The 18,653-nt window shown below is 34.0% G+C and overlaps 1 protein-coding gene and 2 pseudogenes across 2 annotated transcripts in view; 1 reads left to right on the plus strand and 2 right to left on the minus strand.

The window, feature by feature from the left end:
* Positions 1-18,653, minus strand: part of TICRR (TOPBP1 interacting checkpoint and replication regulator) — a 46,609-nt gene that overhangs the window by 23,076 nt on the left and 4,880 nt on the right. For both annotated transcript variants that reach the window (XM_074234103.1, XM_074234104.1), the window contains exons 2-10: positions 14,404-14,695; positions 13,018-13,256; positions 12,256-12,487; positions 9,484-9,613; positions 6,135-6,274; positions 3,385-3,603; positions 1,538-1,689; positions 493-593; positions 98-191 (exon numbers count right to left, since the gene is read on the minus strand). In XM_074234103.1, the coding sequence (XP_074090204.1) occupies positions 98-191; positions 493-593; positions 1,538-1,689; positions 3,385-3,603; positions 6,135-6,274; positions 9,484-9,613; positions 12,256-12,487; positions 13,018-13,256; positions 14,404-14,695 (1,599 nt within the window). The remainder of the gene's footprint in view (positions 1-97; positions 192-492; positions 594-1,537; positions 1,690-3,384; positions 3,604-6,134; positions 6,275-9,483; positions 9,614-12,255; positions 12,488-13,017; positions 13,257-14,403; positions 14,696-18,653) is intronic.
* Positions 6,287-9,477, minus strand: LOC141521486 (Y-box-binding protein 3 pseudogene; annotated as a pseudogene).
* LOC141521487 (UDP-N-acetylglucosamine transporter pseudogene) lies at positions 9,776-18,071 on the plus strand (annotated as a pseudogene).

Below are 18,653 nucleotides of genomic sequence, written 5' to 3' on the forward strand. Positions count from 1 at the left end.
AAGAAAGAGAAAAAGGAAAGGAAAGAGAATTAACTCAGAAAAGGGGAGGCATTTAATACAGCAGTTCTATTGACATAAAGCTAAGCTGTGTACTTGCCTCCTCTACTAAGTGCTCCATGTCATCTATATTGTTCTGTATTGAAGGGCACTGCAAACACATCTCCAAACGAAGAAACACTTGAAGCTGATACCTATGCAAGAGAAAATACATGCTATTCTCTTAATTGACTCCTAGTAATAGCCATAGCAAAAACAGTTCTTTGTTAAAAAATAAAACAAAACTTAAAAACTATTTCAGAGAAACACTTTTTACTACATTTCCTCTTTAGCTGGATATAGTTACTAAGTAACTTAGATACTGTTAGAACTCTATGCAAGATTTACCAGCACATATACCCCCAAATAACTGGCAAACTGTTTTAAATGGTATAATAGCATTAATGGGTTTTTTCCTTCCCTTTTTAAAGTAAAGTAAATAAAGTATTTCCTTACTCTCTGACTTTGGTTTCCTTGTCCAGATTTTTCCTCAATTGTTGTCGAAGACCTTTACTGGTCTTTAGGAGGTTATTTTTCACTCGATCTAGACAGGTCATCTGTAGATACAAAATCATTATATAGCTTTTTTCACACAATTCAGTCTTCAAATCACAAAGACATCAAAGACAAAAAGGATCTATATGTTAAAAAAAAATTTAACACAGCTCTTTTTGTGGTAGCCAAAATTGGAAATCAAGGGATCATCCTCCTTTTGAGGAATGACTGAAGAATGTAAATAAAAGGTAATATTACTGCCATAAAAATGATAAAATGGGAAAATACAGAATAAACTGGGAAAATATGCAATAAAAAATGAGCAGAAGTAGGAGAACAAACTATACAATGAAAACATTACAGAGAAAAACAATTTTTAAAGACTTTAGATCAACACAATGATAAAACATGATTCCAAAAGAATCATGATGAAACATACCATTCATCTTTTGGCAGAGAGAGAGGTGATAGACTTAAAATGCAGAAAGAGACATACATTTCCAAATATGATTGATTAACGGGGGAAGGAAGGGAAGGAAAGAATGGATTAATGGATCAATAAAACTAATAAAAAATAAAAAAATGAACAACAACAACAACAAAGAAAACTTACCCAAAAGAAAAAAAAATAAAGCAAAGCAGTTCTTAGCTAAAGAAAATGATGATATAATTATCTAATTTGGGGAAAGGTCTTTCTATCTTTTCACCTCTTTTTGGATAAGAAGTACAAAATGTCTAAGGAAGGAATTTATCTAAACAATATTAGTTATGTGGGTTAAACCAGATTTATTTCAATTGTGTCAAGTTTTGGAACCTGCTCTCCAAGGAAGTAGCATAACTGAAAACCTATGGAAAAAAATAGCAATAATTGGTATTGACTCAAAAGAAGGGTCACATGGGCGCTGGTTTTTATCAATTCACTTTCCAATCTTGTGGCATTTAAATCAGGTACAACATAATTTGGGAGCTGATTTCAGACCCTTAAGAAGCATGGGATGTTCCTTACTTCTAAGTCTTTGGTGCCTCTAGATTTCAGGAACATTTTAATAGCTAAGATCATGTTCTGGGCATTTGTATGTGTTAAGATTTCTCCTGTGGCCACAGCTTTTTGGTAGTTTTCATCTAAGTGTGATAGAAGCTCCTCCTCAGTTTTAAAATCTGTAAAGATAAAAATTATATTAAATGCAGTCAGTATTCACTAGGTATACTCTTTAAGTTCTATTTTCTGGGCAGATAATAAACAACTCAAGGCAACAGATTAACAAATAACTAAGGTCCTCCTTAGAAGACATGGAAGGGATCATTGCTTAGAAATCCTTCCCAACATCAATCTGACACACCCATGAAAGCTCAATGATTTCCCACCTGAATAGCTTTATTTGAAGAGAGGTTGAGGGTAGTTTTATCTTCATTTACAAACCTTAGGCTATTGCCATAATAGTTTTTCCCAGTTCCACCTATCCAATGTTTTTATCTCTCAGTAATCAAAAACAAAAATTGACATTGGACCCAAATAACAACCAGATGTCCTGGCCCTATATTCAGCTCTAAACCATTGAGATCTAAAAATCTAATTGAGACTGATGCTTTGCATATTTAGCATAAACAGCTGGCAATGCATCTTAAACTTGATCTGTGAAAGTACTGATTAATACTTAACAAAAGTAGCATAAGGCCTCAGCTGCAACTCTGCTCGGGGAGTGTGACCTATTGTATCATCTGAAATGGGAGGATTAAAAAGTTGCCAGAAAGAGAACAAAAATCAATTTGACATTAAGTTATGCTGGATCACTACTTTAAATGGTACTTGTAAAAGGTAAATCAAGTCTAATAGTAGCAGGGTATTTTTTTTAAGTTTTTGCAAAGCAATGGGGTTAAGTGGCTTGCCCAAGGCCACACAGCTAGGTAATTATTAAAGGCTGGATTTGAACTCAGGTACTCCTGACTCCAGGGCCAGTGCTCTATCCACTGTGCCACCTAGCCATCTCTATAGCAGGGTATTCTTTATAAAGGACTTTTGTTTTGGAGATTCCTGACTTGCTGGAAATAAAAGCACTGAACTTGGAAGGACAGGACCAAATTCAGATACTGGCTCTGCTACTTACCACCTGGGTGTCAATGAATAAATCACTGCATCTCTCTGAGCCTGTTTATAAAGCTGTAAAATAAGGGGGTGGACAAGATGGGCTCTAAGGTCTCTTTGTACTCTAGATCTATAAATGACTAATTTCAGGACACATGTGAAACTCAAACTTTTGGCAGATTTTTTAGAGAATAAGAGACTAAGAGACTAAAAAAGACTTTGTTATAATTTGTGCTTAGGGAGGTACCATATAGTTTTGTATACAGAAGTCAAGGAGACTGGCACATTTAAGACATAAGTATGTGTATGAATGAATGAATAAATAACGGGAAATTTGGTTCAAGATGACAGAAAAAAATTCATTCTTTAAAATTAGTTTCCAATATAATAATTTTCTTTCAACAACAACAAAACCTTTTTTGTGCTTTGACTTTTTTGTTTTAATATGCTTTACTAGTTCTGCTTTTAAAATTAACCTACATTATACATTTACAATCTTATCCTGTTGACCATTTGTTTGTAGGTGGTCTATATACCTAATTCAATTTTGAGCTTTTTGATAATATTCTGTATTTTTTCATCACTAAGAGCACACAGTACAAAAATAGGCATATCACTAGGACTCAACAATTTTGTTTTATTTTTTAAACTTTTATCTTGTTTTTAATGATACACCAACAAAAACCACTTTTTAGATATATGCCAGGGAATCCTTTGCAATGGCTCCTATCTATATGCAGATTCAGCCAAGTAGAGGGGATAACAAGTACCTTTAGATTTAGAACTTCTCAACATTTTTCCTCTCTCTTCTAGTTTTTCCTCAGTCCTTCTGGTTGCCTTTTGAACTATTTTCTCCCCAGTTGAAGAAGATGGGCTGCAATCTGGCTGAAGCTTCTGAGCTTTTACATTCAGCCTTGCAACATTCAACATCTTTAGAGAACGTGACATGCTCTTCATCTTTTGTCTGACTGGAGTACCAGGGACCCCTCCTAAGAAATATCAAAGGAAGAAAGAAAAATTCATTTCTAGAGACAATAAAAAACTTATTTAATCCATTTTATAGAAATATTGCAATAAAATCTAAATATTACCAAAAAACACAAGGGTCATATAATAGGAGAAAAAACGGAGTTTCTTCCATTTAAGCATGGCAATAACAACAAAAACCACAATGTGATCAGATACAACTTAGTAAGTTTTTATAGATTTTACTAAATCTTGAGAAAATATAAATTATCTCAGGTTTCCATATGTTGAACATTTTTTATTAAAACATTAGGACAATCCTAATGAAGATTTTTTGTTTGTTTGTTTTTTTAGATTTTTCAAGGCAATGGGGTTAAGTGGCTTGCCCAAGGCCACACGGCTAGGTAATTATTAAGTGTCTGAGGTCGGATTTGAACCCAGGTACTCCTGACTCCAAGGCCAGTGCTCTATCCACTGTGCCACCTAGCTGCCCCCTAATGAAGATTTAATTCCAGTTCTAGACACTAAAAACTGCCCATCACTTAGAAATTTTCTATTTCAACATTTATTTAAAGAGACATATTAATAAAAATACAGCAATAGCTCCAAGGAAGACTGTCTTGGGAAAATAATTTTGTTGACTTTTGGCTGTCTGAATGTAGTCCAGTTTCCATGACTCTACTCTAATAAAAACCTAAAAAAAATCACAGCAGATCAATAGTGGTGACAAAATCTAATGAGCAAATAAAGTTAATTGACTTCATTCATCTATTCCAAAACTGCATACAAAAATTGAATAATTCTCATCAGAAATCAAAAGTCTATAGAAAAGGGAACACTGGGCAGCTAGGTGGCACAGTGGATAGAGCACTGGTCCTGGAGTCAGGAAGACCTGAGTTCAAATCCGGCCTCAGACACTTAATTTACCTAGCCGTGTGACCTTGGGCAAGCCACTTAATCCCATTGCCTTGCAAAAAAACAAATCAAACAGAAAGGGAACAGTGCCAAGAAATTAGATAGAAAACTATCAATGTAAACAGAGGCTGATCAGAAATATAAGTAACCTGCAAATCTTTATATCCAGCTCCTCCACCTCTATTCTTGAATGGAAATCTCCCAAGAGCACAATCAACCAGTTGAAGTGCTAGAACCCCAGGTCCAGGGACTCCAAGACACCTAAGCACACTGTACTGAGATGCCAGAGGGCACTAAATATCTGGCACTATGAACTCAAAGATCTAGGGTGGGTCTAAACCTAGGAGATGAAGGTCAGCACAGGAACTCAAGTATATATATATATATATATATATATATATATATATATATATATATATATATATATGTTGAAATCAAGCAAACGGCCAATTATAAAATGCATTAAGATCCTGGTATAAAGCCTCAGTTTAGGAACTAAGACTGGAGAGATGAATAAATAGATTTAAAGATAATCAAAAATCCAACCTAGAAAGAAAAAAATAATCTTATAGCAATGCCAAGTAGATACTTAAAGGGAAAAAAAAGATTTTCTACTTGGACTACATAAACACCTAGAAGAACTGAAGAGAAAAAATTAAATAAAACCTCTGGAAGAAAATGGAAAATGAATAAGTAACTTCCCAAAATAACACGCTGCCTCCAAATTAAGAAAATAAATAGAAATCAATGACTGAACTAGACAGTAAGAAATATTAGAACAAAATCAAAGGACTGAAAAAAAAAACAGAAGAAAACGTAAGGTATCTGCTGTCAACAACAGTTCGAAAACAGATAAGAAGAAATTTTAAGAATTATAAGACTACCTGAAAATTATGATTTAAAAAAAAAATCCAGGAAACTATTTCAAAAATCATACATTAGGGGCAGGTAGGTGTGCACAGTGGATAAAGCAGTGGCCCTGGAGTCAGGAGAACCTGAGTTCAAATCCAGCCTCAGACATTTAATGGCCTAGCTGTGTGACCTTGGGCAAGTCACTTAACCCTATTGCTTTAAATAAAAAAAAAAGAAATCTTACATCAAAACTACATTTTATCAACTAGAACCAAGGACAAAATAAAGCTAAAAAGAATACATCAATCATTTGAGAGAAATTTCAAAAGAAAATAAATCACAAGAATATCATTCTCTAAATCCAGAGCTACCATAGGAAAGAGAAAAAAAAATTTATAAGCAGCCAGAATTCAAGTAAAAAGAAGCCATTGTTAGGATCTCACACAAGAACTACTAGCTTCTACTATAAAAAATATATTTTTAAATACAATTATTTCAAAAGGCTTACAAATAAGAATAACTTTTGCTGTGATGGATGGCAATGCTTAAAAATAAAGGTAAAAAGCAAAAAGAGAGAAGCAAACATTTTTTTAAAATGCAGAGAGGAATATAGAAGGAAATAGAAACAAGAAAAATTTGAATAATGAGTTGAATTTATTAAATGCTTAAAAGAAAGTAGGGAATAGACATTCATATTTTCATACACTGTTATTCAAATTTGTACATTCTACTTTGCATATGGAAATATTCATTTTAAAAAGAGAAAATAATTTTGTTCTATACATACGTTTCTTTTTGTTATCTTCCTGACCAACTGTAGTAAATTCTTCTCGAGATTTTCTCTGGTAGAACTCAGAGAGAAAATGTGTTAGCTCTCCTTCTGTCTTAGAAGATTCTTCCTTATTAGTAGAGGTAGCTTGTAGTAACCTGTACATAAATAAAAGTTACACTATGGTTCACACTTCACTCTTTTATGTAAAGTTTTATTATTTACATAGAACTTTCTTCACAACAATGCTAAGAGATGGGTAATAATAATCTCATTTTACAAATTAAGAGAAAGATTTGGCCACAGTTATACCACTAGCTAAATGACAAAGCCAAGACTAATGCCCAAGTCTTCTAGGCTTGTTCAGTAGTCAATCTATCAATGTTTTTTGTTTTCCTTGTTCCCTCAGAGGGTGAAATCATTTTATTTCTGAGGAAGGTCATTCATACTGCACATTTTCCAATAGTTGTCACATAATATAAAGCAGGAAATTTCTCCTCCCCACATCCTGAAAATACAGGATTGACAAAAGGAAAAAATTAAACCACACCTGTAAAGGTTTAGCACCAGCATAAAAATAAAAATAAAACAAAGCATTTACAATTTCTTTGGTTGGGATCCATCCCTTTAAAATTAGTGCCATAATTTTCTTTTTCAATTCATAATAGCAAAATGGTAAAGCCAGAAAAAACCACAATTGCTGCTGAAAGAAGAGGTTGTTCCTTTTCTATTATCTTTTGTGCAGCTGTTCTTGGGATCTCAGGTTGCTGGTAAGGATTTTTTTTCCATGTTTTTAATTTAAGAACAAAAAAGTTCTGATCTTCTCAAAAATCTTGGTTAATTATTCCATTTTATTGCTTGGATTATTCTTTGGTTTTGGTAAAGGGTTTGTAAGGTTTCATTTTTTGTTTTAGTATACCTGTAATGGTAAAGGTGCCTACAAAGAGTTATGCCCTCACGCTCTACTGAGTGGCTGGAGCAGGGTTTTCAGTTGATGCTTCATTCACCTCTTTGCTATCTTGTGAAGAAGCATTTGGAGGATAAGGTTGGCAATGATAACTCCTATGAACTGATGGCTGTTGTGGGCCATTGGCTCTGTGCTGGTTGTCCTTGTCTTCTGCCTCTCCAGTAGCTTGGAAAGGGTATGGTTGAGAAGGGCCCCTTCGATATATTGGACAATAGTTGGGACTCTGGTGTGCTGAAGACTGAAGTTGTGTTCCTTCTGAGAATCCATCCTGCATCCCCCCATTTCACCACCCTGCCTACTGTTGGCATGGGGAAAGACCTGTGAACGACGGTCAAAGATCTATCCCATGTGGCATGGCAGGAACCGCAGCTGCCAGTACTGTTGACAGAACAGCTGACTCCAAGCCCATCAGCGTTAGGGAAATTGAATTCTTCACTGCTGCCAGTCCCTTCCTCCTCCTCCCCAGGGTAACTTTGAGGAGGCCCATGAAGCAGGCCATAATAATCACATTGGTAATGGTGCCGATCTGCAGCATAAATGGCTACCATTCACAAGAATGCTATCTAGGCTAGTGACATTTGGCTGCTTCTGCCCCTTCTCTCCTTCAACTATGTCAAACTCTACAATTTCTCCATCACCCATGCTATGGAGATATTTCTGTGGATTATTTTTCTTGATGGCAGTCTGATGTACAAACACATCTTTAGTGTCATTTTGATTGATAAAACCATATCTGTTTCTGATGTTGAATTATTTGACAGTGCCAAGGACTTTGGTGGCAAGAACTTTCTTTTCTGGGTCTTTGGTGGTTGCAGAAGCCTGGGGCTGAGGGATGGTCTCGCCTGCCTCACTCATGTCACCCTCCATCACCCTTCCCTCAGACAACTGCAGCAGTTGGTCGGCAGTGGGGCTGGCATGGCCACTGCTGCTGGAGATGCTGGCGGAGATGGCCCATCTATCAGTGTTTTTACAAGAATCAAATCTTTCCAAAAGTCTATCAAAATCCAAATTATTACTAATATCTTGTCAAAGGACAATATCTTACTTGGAAGCTTTTTAGCTGGTCAAATATAGTAAATGATTTTAAATGTGTCTCATTACCAAATGGATTTAAAATTAGTTCTAAATAATTCCACTAGATATGAAAAGTTAGTTTTCAATTATTGATAAGTAGTCAAAGAGAGCAATTAATTTACTTCCTTTTTTTTTTTTGGCAAGGCATGGGGTTAAGTGACTTGCCCAAGATCACATAGCTAGGTAATTATTAAGTGTCTGAGGCCAAATTTGAACTCAGCTCCTCCTGATTCCAGGGCTGGTGCTCTATCCACTGTGCCACCTAGCCACCCAATTAATTTACTTCTAATTTTTTGCTTCTTGATAACTCACTTCTGTCTTAAAATTAGGAAGAAAACTCAATTAGAACTCTAATAAAAATTCAATATCTATGGAATTCTGATAATAGTACAACTTTCAAAATTTGCCTATCTTTTGTTTTTTTTTTATCAGCTTTCATTATTTGATGCAATTTCAGGCAGGCTTGGGTGACTACAGGAATAATAAATGTATATAGCCATCATAGACCCAACTCCAACACCCCCTACAGTAGTAAACATATGAGTGAAATTATTACGTATTTTCTGATACATATTTCTAGTATGCCTAGAGATTATATGCTAGAAAAAAACCAATAGCTAAAGATTTTATTAGACCAGATTTCACAAAGCACATGAATCCTATCACCTTGACAAATGCTTATTTCATTGGCTAAATTTCACCATAAACAAATGAACTAAGCAATGTAGGAGAATGAAATTAAATAATTCACTTCACCAATATGACTCAAAATGAAGGACATCAAAAAGAAAAACTGAAACTTGGTAGAATATGATTTCTAATACTTATCAAGTACTGAATATATAATCAAAATGATTACAATGGTCACAATTATTTTCAGAAAATCTAAAAAGCAGATTTAAAGCAATTCCTAATTGCCTTTAGGATATATTTTATAACATTTTGTGAAGCAAATTCCTAATTAATTTTGCTTAGTTTGCAGCAGCTTGGTGGCACAGTAGATAGAGCACCAGTCCTGGAATCAGGAGGACCCGAGTTCAAATCCGGCCTCAGATATATAATTGCCTAGCTGTGTGATCTTGGGTAAGTCACTTAACCCCATTGCCTTAAATAAATAAAAAAAACCCTTAAAAATATTTAAAATTTTTTGCTTAGGTTGATATTAGAATAAGTTTGTGTTCCTTTAGCATGTGTCAAGTAGACTTTAGAAGGTACAAACTGGAGAAGCATATTGACGGCAGGGAGAAAGTCAGAAATTAGATAATCCAAATGCAGATAAATGAGAATTAACAATCAAGCAATACACAGAAAAACAATATATTTTACCAAAATGATTCCATTAAATTTGAACTTGCACCACTGTGATTAGAGAAAGGAAACCACTTTTCCACAACTGCAGTACTCCAAGGATGAGTTCGGCCAAGTTCCTGCTGGGCCCACTCAGGAACAGGAATATCTATTGAGAAAAAAAGGGTTCATACACAAGAAGAAATAATATATCATAAAATTGAATAATTTAGAAAACCCAATTTTCTCTTATCCATACAATTTCTCTTCCCAAAGATCAAATCAATAATTATTCTTAAAAAAAATTTTTGGGGGTTGGCTAGGTGGCGCAGTGGATAAAGCACCGGCCCTGGAGTCAGGAGTACCTGAGTTCAAATCTGGTCTCAGACACTTAATAATTACCTAGTTGTGTGGCCTTGGGTAAGCCACTTAACCCCATTTGCCTTGCAAAAACCTAAAAAAAAAATAAAATAAAAAATAAATATTTTGTTCTGTTTGACCAACAAATACCAATATTGGATATGGAATGTCATATTCAAAGTACAACAGTACCAACAAAACTTAAATATATTTATGATATTCATTTTAATAATACTTTCCTATAAATTATTAATTTGGATTCATTAGAAGCTCAAGAAACTTGTGAATAGATTTTAAGGGGAAGTCTATATATTTAGATGAGAAAAAGTTACCTATTTTTAATATAATTAGTTCCTTTTATTTTATATATTTAAAAATATTTGGAGAAAGAAAACAGACTTGAACAGACTGTCAATGAGGTCCTTGATATAAAAAAAAGTTAATAATCTTTGAAAGATGTTGGATAAATAGTAATAAAAGTTATAGCTGGGTATCTGTATTTCATATTTAAAAATTATATTCTTTGGATTCCTCCAATAAAGTACTACTTCTAAGCCTTGTGATGTGGAGGGACACTGAATTCTTGAAAGATATATATATATATAAGCTTAAACACATTTTATCAAGCTGGCATTGTCTGACAGAGGCTATGTCTGTCATACAAGGATATTCTGGGATACTCATTGCCAGATGAGTTAGAATGTGATGAATATTCATTTTTCTTTTAATTCTCAATAGTACTTTCCTCCCAATTACATATGAAAAGTTTTCAATATTCATTTTTGTAAAATTTTGAGTTCCAAATTTTTCTCCCTTCCTTCCTTTTTCTCCCCGTGTCCCTCTTTTCTTCCCCCCTCCCCATGACAACAAGCAATCTGATACAGGTTATAAGTGATGAATATTTCTCACTGAAACTCCGAAAAACTTCTGTTTCTTAGTGGAATTGGGCTTCCATTGATAGAGGAAGTACTCACAGTAATGAAATTTCAGGGTACTAAACTACTGCCTAGAAAAGGGCTTATAGTATTGAGTATATGATGAAAAGTGGATTAGAAGAATCATATTTTTGTTTACTCATTCTTATTTTCACTCCTTAAAATTGTAGATTTTTTTATTGTGTTCTGAAATGGAATTGTACTAGATTAGTACTGGTGGAAAAATTTTAAAATATGCTCTCTCTCTCTTTCTCTCTCTCTCCTCCAAAAATACAACTGCTAGAATCTCTTTTTATTGACTTTCTGGTTTTAAGAAGTATTATCTCATTTAAGATAGTATTTTTTTTTTAGGTTTTTGCAAGGCAATGGGGTTAAGTGGCTTGCCCAAGGCCACACAGCTAGGTAATTATTAAGTGTCTGAGACCAGATTTGAACCCAGGTACTCCTGACTCCAGGGCGGGTGCTTTATTCACTGTGCCACCTAGCTGCCCCTGAGATAGTTTTATAGCAGAGGAAATCTTATATTTGCATAAAGATCAAAAAGCTTACCATTCCAACACATTTCAACCAGAAATATTCTCCCATAAAAAGAAAAAATAATTAAAATTGACACTCTATACATAGGATGGTTAATGATTTTGGATTATTTGCAAGATAGACTAAAATCAGTGTCTTCAATTTACTCTGAAACAAAGTCAAAGTAGAGTATGGAGATTAAGCAAAATATTCTGCTTCTCCTTTATTCAACAAACAGCTGAACAGTTGCATTCATTTGTAAAATAAATGATTTCACTTGCTTATTAAAAATTACATAAAATCACAATATGTACACTTGTGATCTACAATATTCAAAAATTTAGAAAAGTTTAGATGAATTTGACTTTGCTTTTACATGGGATCAATTTAAATTAGAGTAAACAAAGATGCTCCTAAATCACCACTGAAAATGCTCAAACATACTCAATTCCTATAAACAGGAAAGTTTTCACTCTGGTGTTAACAATGCTAAGAAATGGAGCATGAAGTAATGCAGAAAGCTCTACATCTAGAGTCAAAGGACTTCCGTTGTTTGCTTCCTGGTTTTACTATTTAATATTTATACCATCTTGGGAAATATTACTTAACCTTTGTGGTCTCAGCTATCTCAGATTGTAAAATGAGGGAGTATGAACTTCTGGAGCTTTTTAAGGTTTTTAATCTGAGGTCCATCTACTTGCTTTTGTTTGTATTTCAATATAAATGGTTTCCTTTATAATCAATGCCTATTTAAGGCACTGAAAAGTAGAGAAGAGGTCTATAGCACAACAAAAGGTCTGGAACTCATCTCTTTGCTGATCTCTATAACATCTCTAAATTTCTTTCTAGCGGTAAAGTCCATGATTCTGTGAGACCTGCCATAAGAATGGGTAGATGCAATTCAATTCTTCAGTGATTCTTTGTCTTTATGAATTGAGAAAACAAAAAAACTTCTTTAAGGATACTAGAATTCAAATTTAACCCTAGACCATGTGCTTACCAGAAATACTCAAATTTTCATTTGAATTATGAATTTGATTCAATACATTATTTACAACATCTGGGAGAAGGTAAGTTGTATCTTGAGGATTCTCTATCACATCTTTGTGGAGATTTTCATGGAATTCATTGTGTTCATTTCGAAACACAGTGAGAATTGTAGCAGTGGTGGAAAGAGGAGATATAATTCCAGTACTAGACGACCAGCCTTCACCAGGAACTATATCAGCAACCTACATATGGAAAAGGAAATCCAAATGATCCACAGACCAGGAAGTAGGTTAGTGAAAAGTTAGAAGTTTAAAGTTTCTTTTTACATTTATGGTTAAATTAGAGAGACTACTGCTCCTTGGTTTCAAACAGCAAAGTCTCATTTTACAATATGATCAATGAGGAAAGCAGACCAATTGATATAACAAATGAAAATCTGGATTACAATACTCCAGGGTAGCGAGTGCATTCACTGGTTGTTGTTATAATTCCTCCATGAATTTTATCTTATATGAATCTAAACAGAAACTAAAATGATATCAAATGGGCACTTTTCTGTCCTAGTTCCATATTTCCATTAAATCCATATGTGTATTATTACAAATTGTTATGTACTCACACATATTCACATACCAGAGTATACACACTAACATTCATAATTATCAGGGTTATAGCTTATGTTCTCCACTAAATCTGGGGGATACACTTCACTATGTCAACAAAGAGATAGTTTCTGTCTTATATAAAACTACTACACATAAGCAATATTTACCAAATGTAATTCTTCAGCTGACAGCCATCTAACAAGTTGCTGAAATAACTTCCCTTGCTCTGATTTCTCATTCTCCAAGCTTTGTAGTATCCAGCTTTCTGTGCCAAAGTTATTGCTCATTGGATGAGTCCAGTGGGTTACAGTGCCATTTAAGAAAATACTGACTGAGCTCTGAAAGTTCCTTTGAGGCATAGCTAAAGGTTCAAGGGTGACTGTCCAGGTTTGCTGAAGCTCTTTACCTGTTTTATAAAGAATAACAATAAATTTCAATTTAAGAAACATAGTCATTTAAAAAATAAATGACTTTTTAAGTTGTAATTCAAAAGCAAATATTTGATTCAAATTCTATACTACAGCTATGGAGCATCAGCAATAATGCCATTGATTCTGCAAAGGAAAAAAAAAGTTGTTAAAGAGAAATATTAACAATAGGCATGAATTAGTATCTAGATGATTTCTTCAAAATTATGGTTTAGAAATTCACAAGAAAAGAATTCAAACAATAGAATAAAAAAAAAAGACTTTTTAACCCAAATTCAAAAAGCATAAGGGCTAACAACCTCTATGCTAAGATTTACCATTTTGTTCCAATTACATATAAAGATAGTTTTCAATATTTATTTTTGTAAAATTTTCTCCCTCTCTCCTCCCCTTTCCCCATGGTAATAAGCAATCTGACCTAGGTTACACATGTACAAACATGTTAAACATATTTCCATAACAGTCATGCTGTGAAAGACATTTTCACCATTATTCTATGGATTCTTTGATATGTTTATATCTTCTGGCTCATTTAAGAAATATCTGGGGGTGGCTAGGTGGTGCAGTGGATAAAGCACTGGCCCCTGAGTTCAAATTAGGCCTCAGACACTTAATTACCTAGCTGTATGGCCTTGGGCAAGCCACTTAACCCCATTGCCTTGCAAAATGTAAAAAAACCAAGCCCCCCCCAAACCTGAATAACCAAGGTGTCTAAATACTGCACTATGTACTTAAAAAAATAGTCTGTAACCTAAAGGAGTTTATAATAAGACTTAATTACTACATTAAAATGAACAGCAAAAACCTACAATAGATGGGGTGGCTAGGTGGTGCAGTGGATAGAGCACTAGCCCTGGAGTCAGGAGTACCTGAGTTCAAATCTGGCCTCAGACACTTAATAATTACCTAGCTATGTGGCCCTAGGCAAGCCACTTAACCCCATTTGCCTTGCAAAAACCTAAAAAAAAAAATCTACCATAAAAGAAAAAGAATAGTGCCTTACAAATATTTACAATTTACAGGGTCTTTCTCATAGTAATCTTATAAAGAAACTGAACTAGATTATTCAAGGTCACATAGAATAGGTAAAGTTAGCATTCATATTTCTTAGCTTCCTTTTCTTACCTTCAACAGGTAGGAATAACATCCCTTCTATCTGTGGGAATGATGCCTGGTGTCTTGGTGACTGGCACAACAAGCAGTTTAAAGTAGACTCAAATGGCAAACTTGAAATCCATGGGAAGAACTGGAGTTGAGCAGGTCCCTGGTCATTATTCACCCTTTCATAGTCAGGTAATTTTTCACCATCTTGATTGAAGCACTGGGCTAAAATTTCAGAAGGCAAAATAGTCCCTCCTACATGGTGGAATAGTTCAAACATTGTCCAGTAACCAAGGTGGTCTGGGGATTCCTGCAGCTGAAATAAAATCAGTCCTTAGGTCATCAACCAGCAATGCTAAAAGAAACTACAGGAAAACCAAAATCAGACCCACTTTAAAGAACCAAATCATGTAATTATCATATTTAGTCAGTCCGACTCTTTGATCTACTTTGAGAATACAGTATGGAGCATCCATACCACTAAGAGAACGTGCATTTTTCAATTCCTCTCAAAGATGTCTTTGCATTTAATTTATATATATACTATGTGTATGTACACACACACACACACACACACACACACACGATTGTAAACTCTTTGAGAGCAGAACAATTACAAATTTGCCTTTGTATATATCTAGCACTTTGTTTAAGCAGAACCTCACACAACGCAGTAGGTACTTGTTTAATGACAATATAGGGAATAAAATATTTTATGCAGCTTTTGTGACATAGAATAGAACTATTATAAAGCCCACATATATAAACGAAACTACTGGGCAGTTAATTGACTTAGTCTGAAACAAATTCATTTTTGGCGTTAAGAAAGTTAAAGAAATTTTTATTGCTCTTCAGCATACTCATTAACAGCTGCTTAAGGAAAATGAAGGTTTTTAAAATAATAAGTTGACCAATAAAAGGTCTTTCCTATTTCTTGTAAAGAAAATAATTATTTCCCCAATAAGAAAAATAAAAGTAATACAAGTTTTATCGGATGTCCAATTGTCCTGTCTTTTGACTCAAATTCAGTGATGGCCAGGCCTTGTGACAGATCGAGTTAAAAAAAATGGTATTTGTACCAAAATATAAAACAAGAGACTCCAATAACCACAAAAGTTTCCACATCCCAAACTGATTCATTTCCAAGCAATATTAAACACAATAAAATTCTAAAATAAGGTGGTTTAGAAACACTTGAATGTTCTTTAAAAATATTTCATTGATACTTTGTTATTTTTTAAAATCAGTGCCACTTCCCTAAGATCTATGCCCATAAGAATGCTCCTTTGTAACAAAGTTATAGGCTGCAGAACCAATATTAGTCATACCTTAGAGTCATTTTAGGAAGAGTTCAACAATTCAAGCATTTATTAGCCCCTGCCATGTCTAAGATCCAATTTACCTTCTCTGAATTAGGAATAGGAACTGAGACCTATGAAGTCAGTGATAGAGGAGAACTCACAGATGAAGAAAATTCCCTCTACAAATGCAAGTTAGATCTTCCTTGCGACTTATAATCTTAGAGAGTTAGCTAGACCACTAAGTAATTAAATAACTTGCCCAGGGTCTCTCAAATAATTTGTCCTCTGACAGTAATATGCCAGAGGCTGAATCTGAACTCAGGTCTTCCTGTTCCTTAGGTCAGATTCCTAGTCACCATTCAATATTGCTTCCATAAGATCTACCTATTAAACAACTGCTAAACCCAGCTGAAATCTGCTAGTTGAAGGGCGTTCCTACAGATCATGTATTCTTAACCCTTAATGAATTCTAGATTCAGGAGATATAAAGAATTAGAAGATACCCATTCTCAAGGAGCTTACAATCAAAAAGGATCGTAGACTTTGGAGATAGAAGGAAATTTAAAGGGGTGAGATAGGAGCTGCTGTGGTGGTGGCTGGGAGCTCTGCAGCACGGGGGACAGGGAGGACTGGCCACCCAGGGCTCTGGGGGTGCACCAAGGCATGTGAAGAAAAGGCCACGTCTGCCAATTTAAAGTACCTTTCTTTGGGAAGCCTGGTCTTTCAGAATATCAGCTTGGTTCTTACTATGCATTATTGGAGAACTTTGAAAGAAGATGGGCCTCGTTATTTGTCATCTACTGCAGTAGTCATTGCTGAACTTTTGAAGATCATTGCCTGCATTTTATTAGTCTACAAAGATAGCAAATGCAGTCTTTGAGCATTGAATAGAGTATTACATGATGAAATTCTAAACAAACCTATGGAAACAATTAAGTTTGCTATTCCATCAAGAATATATACTCTCAGAATAATTTATCAAACCTAGATGCAGTTACTTATCAGGTTACTTATCAATTAAAAATTCTTACAACAGCACTGTTTTCTGTGTCCATGCTTAGTAAAAAATTAGGTTTGTACAGTGGCTCTCTAATGATTTTAATGGCAGGTGTCACTTTTGTACAGTGGCCCTCAGATTCTCAAGAAAACACTTCTAAGGAACTCTCAGCAGGTTTTCTGTTTGTAGGACTGAAGGCAGTTCTTACAGTTTGTTTTTCAAGTGGCTTTGAGGGAGTTTATTTTGAGAAAATTTTAAAAGAAACCAAGCAATCTGTGTGGATTAGAAATATTCAACTTGGTTCTTTTGAGAGCATATTCGGATTAATGAGTATTTACATTTATGATGGAGAATTAGTATCAAAGAATGGATTTTTTCAGGGATATAACAAACTGACCTGGATAGTTATTGTTCTTCAGGCATTTGGAGGCTTTGTCATAGCTGCTGTTATTAAGTATGCAAATAATATCTTAAAAGGATTAGCAACATCTTTGTCTATAATATTACCAACACTAACCTCCTATTTTTGGCTGCAAGATTTTGTTTCAACCAGTGTCTTTTTTCTTAGAGCCATCCTTGTAATAGCAGCTATTTTCCTATATGGCTATGATCCCAAACCTGCACGAAATCCTACTAGGGCTTAGTTATTTTCTGAAACTTGGGTCTCAGGACTTTTCTAGTATTACAATCCTCAAACATCATTCATACATGGAGGATGTTAACATAAATTCTGTGAGAGATCATCAAACTGAGTCTGATCATGATTGTTTATTTGAAGTCACAAAGGTTTCAAAACCATTAAGAAGTTGATACAGGTGGAAATAAAATATCTAGTGCATCCAAAAGTAAAAACTTGAAAGAAACTATGTTTCCAGTGACTAAAATCAAGAATGTTTACAACTTGAGCTCTGAAGTTAATGAAAAAAGGTTTTACAATTTTTTGATTGCTACAGAAATGTCCTATGCACTCCTTGCAAGAGCACATGACATTTGTCAGATATAAATTTTTGCAAATCAAATCTATTTAATTTAATCTTAGCAAATGTTTTTAATTTGCTACATATGTATAGATTGACTACAGTGAATATGCCATTATTCTGTAATTAAGATTATAATTAGCTATTTTTATTAAAGCTGTGAAGAAATTGAAGTATGATTTGAATTTTTTTTTACATAATCCAAGATTTTTATATTTATAAAGGGATTACTAAACAAATCTGAATTCTGTTATTTGTTGTGCTCTATAAAATTGATAATATTATGAATCTGATTTAAGGAGACAATTTATATGTAAATTCCCTGTGTAGGGATATGGATACACACACACACACACACACACACACACACACACACACACACACAACACAAATACAAGATAGAGGTGGACTTGCAATTTTGGTTTCTTTTTATTTATTTTCTTATAAATTTTTGATCATTAATTTTACTTTAAATTTAATTTGTATGTGATTCAATTCTCATTAAAGTTAATAAATGTAACTGAAGATGAAGTAAATAGTTGAATCTGTTTCTTTAACGATGTTTGTGCTCACACATACATGTATACACATATACAAACACATAAAAATTGGCTTTTTTATATAGAAGAGGTATATGTATATGTATGCATAATTGTTTTATATATATACATATACACACATATATAATTGTGCATATAACTATACAATATCTGCTTTAACATAATACCTTTCTATAATATGTTCTTATGAACAATAAAGTAGAATATTTTAATGCTATAAGCCTTTTAATAATTTTTAATGAGACTGAAATGTCATAAATGACTAGTGAAAAACTTTCTAAAATTATGTTAGGTTAATTCAGTTGAGAGCTAGAATAGTATTAATGTTCTAGCTTGTTCTTTCTATATAATGTACTTTAAAACAACACATAAAATTCTAATGTTTCAAACTCAAATGCAATTCAGTGGTCACCTATTCTGGATAGGGTTTTAAAAAAGA

The sequence above is a fragment of the Macrotis lagotis genome, chromosome 4, assembly GCF_037893015.1.
Source record: "Macrotis lagotis isolate mMagLag1 chromosome 4, bilby.v1.9.chrom.fasta, whole genome shotgun sequence".
Taxonomy (NCBI): Eukaryota; Metazoa; Chordata; class Mammalia; order Peramelemorphia; family Peramelidae; genus Macrotis; species Macrotis lagotis.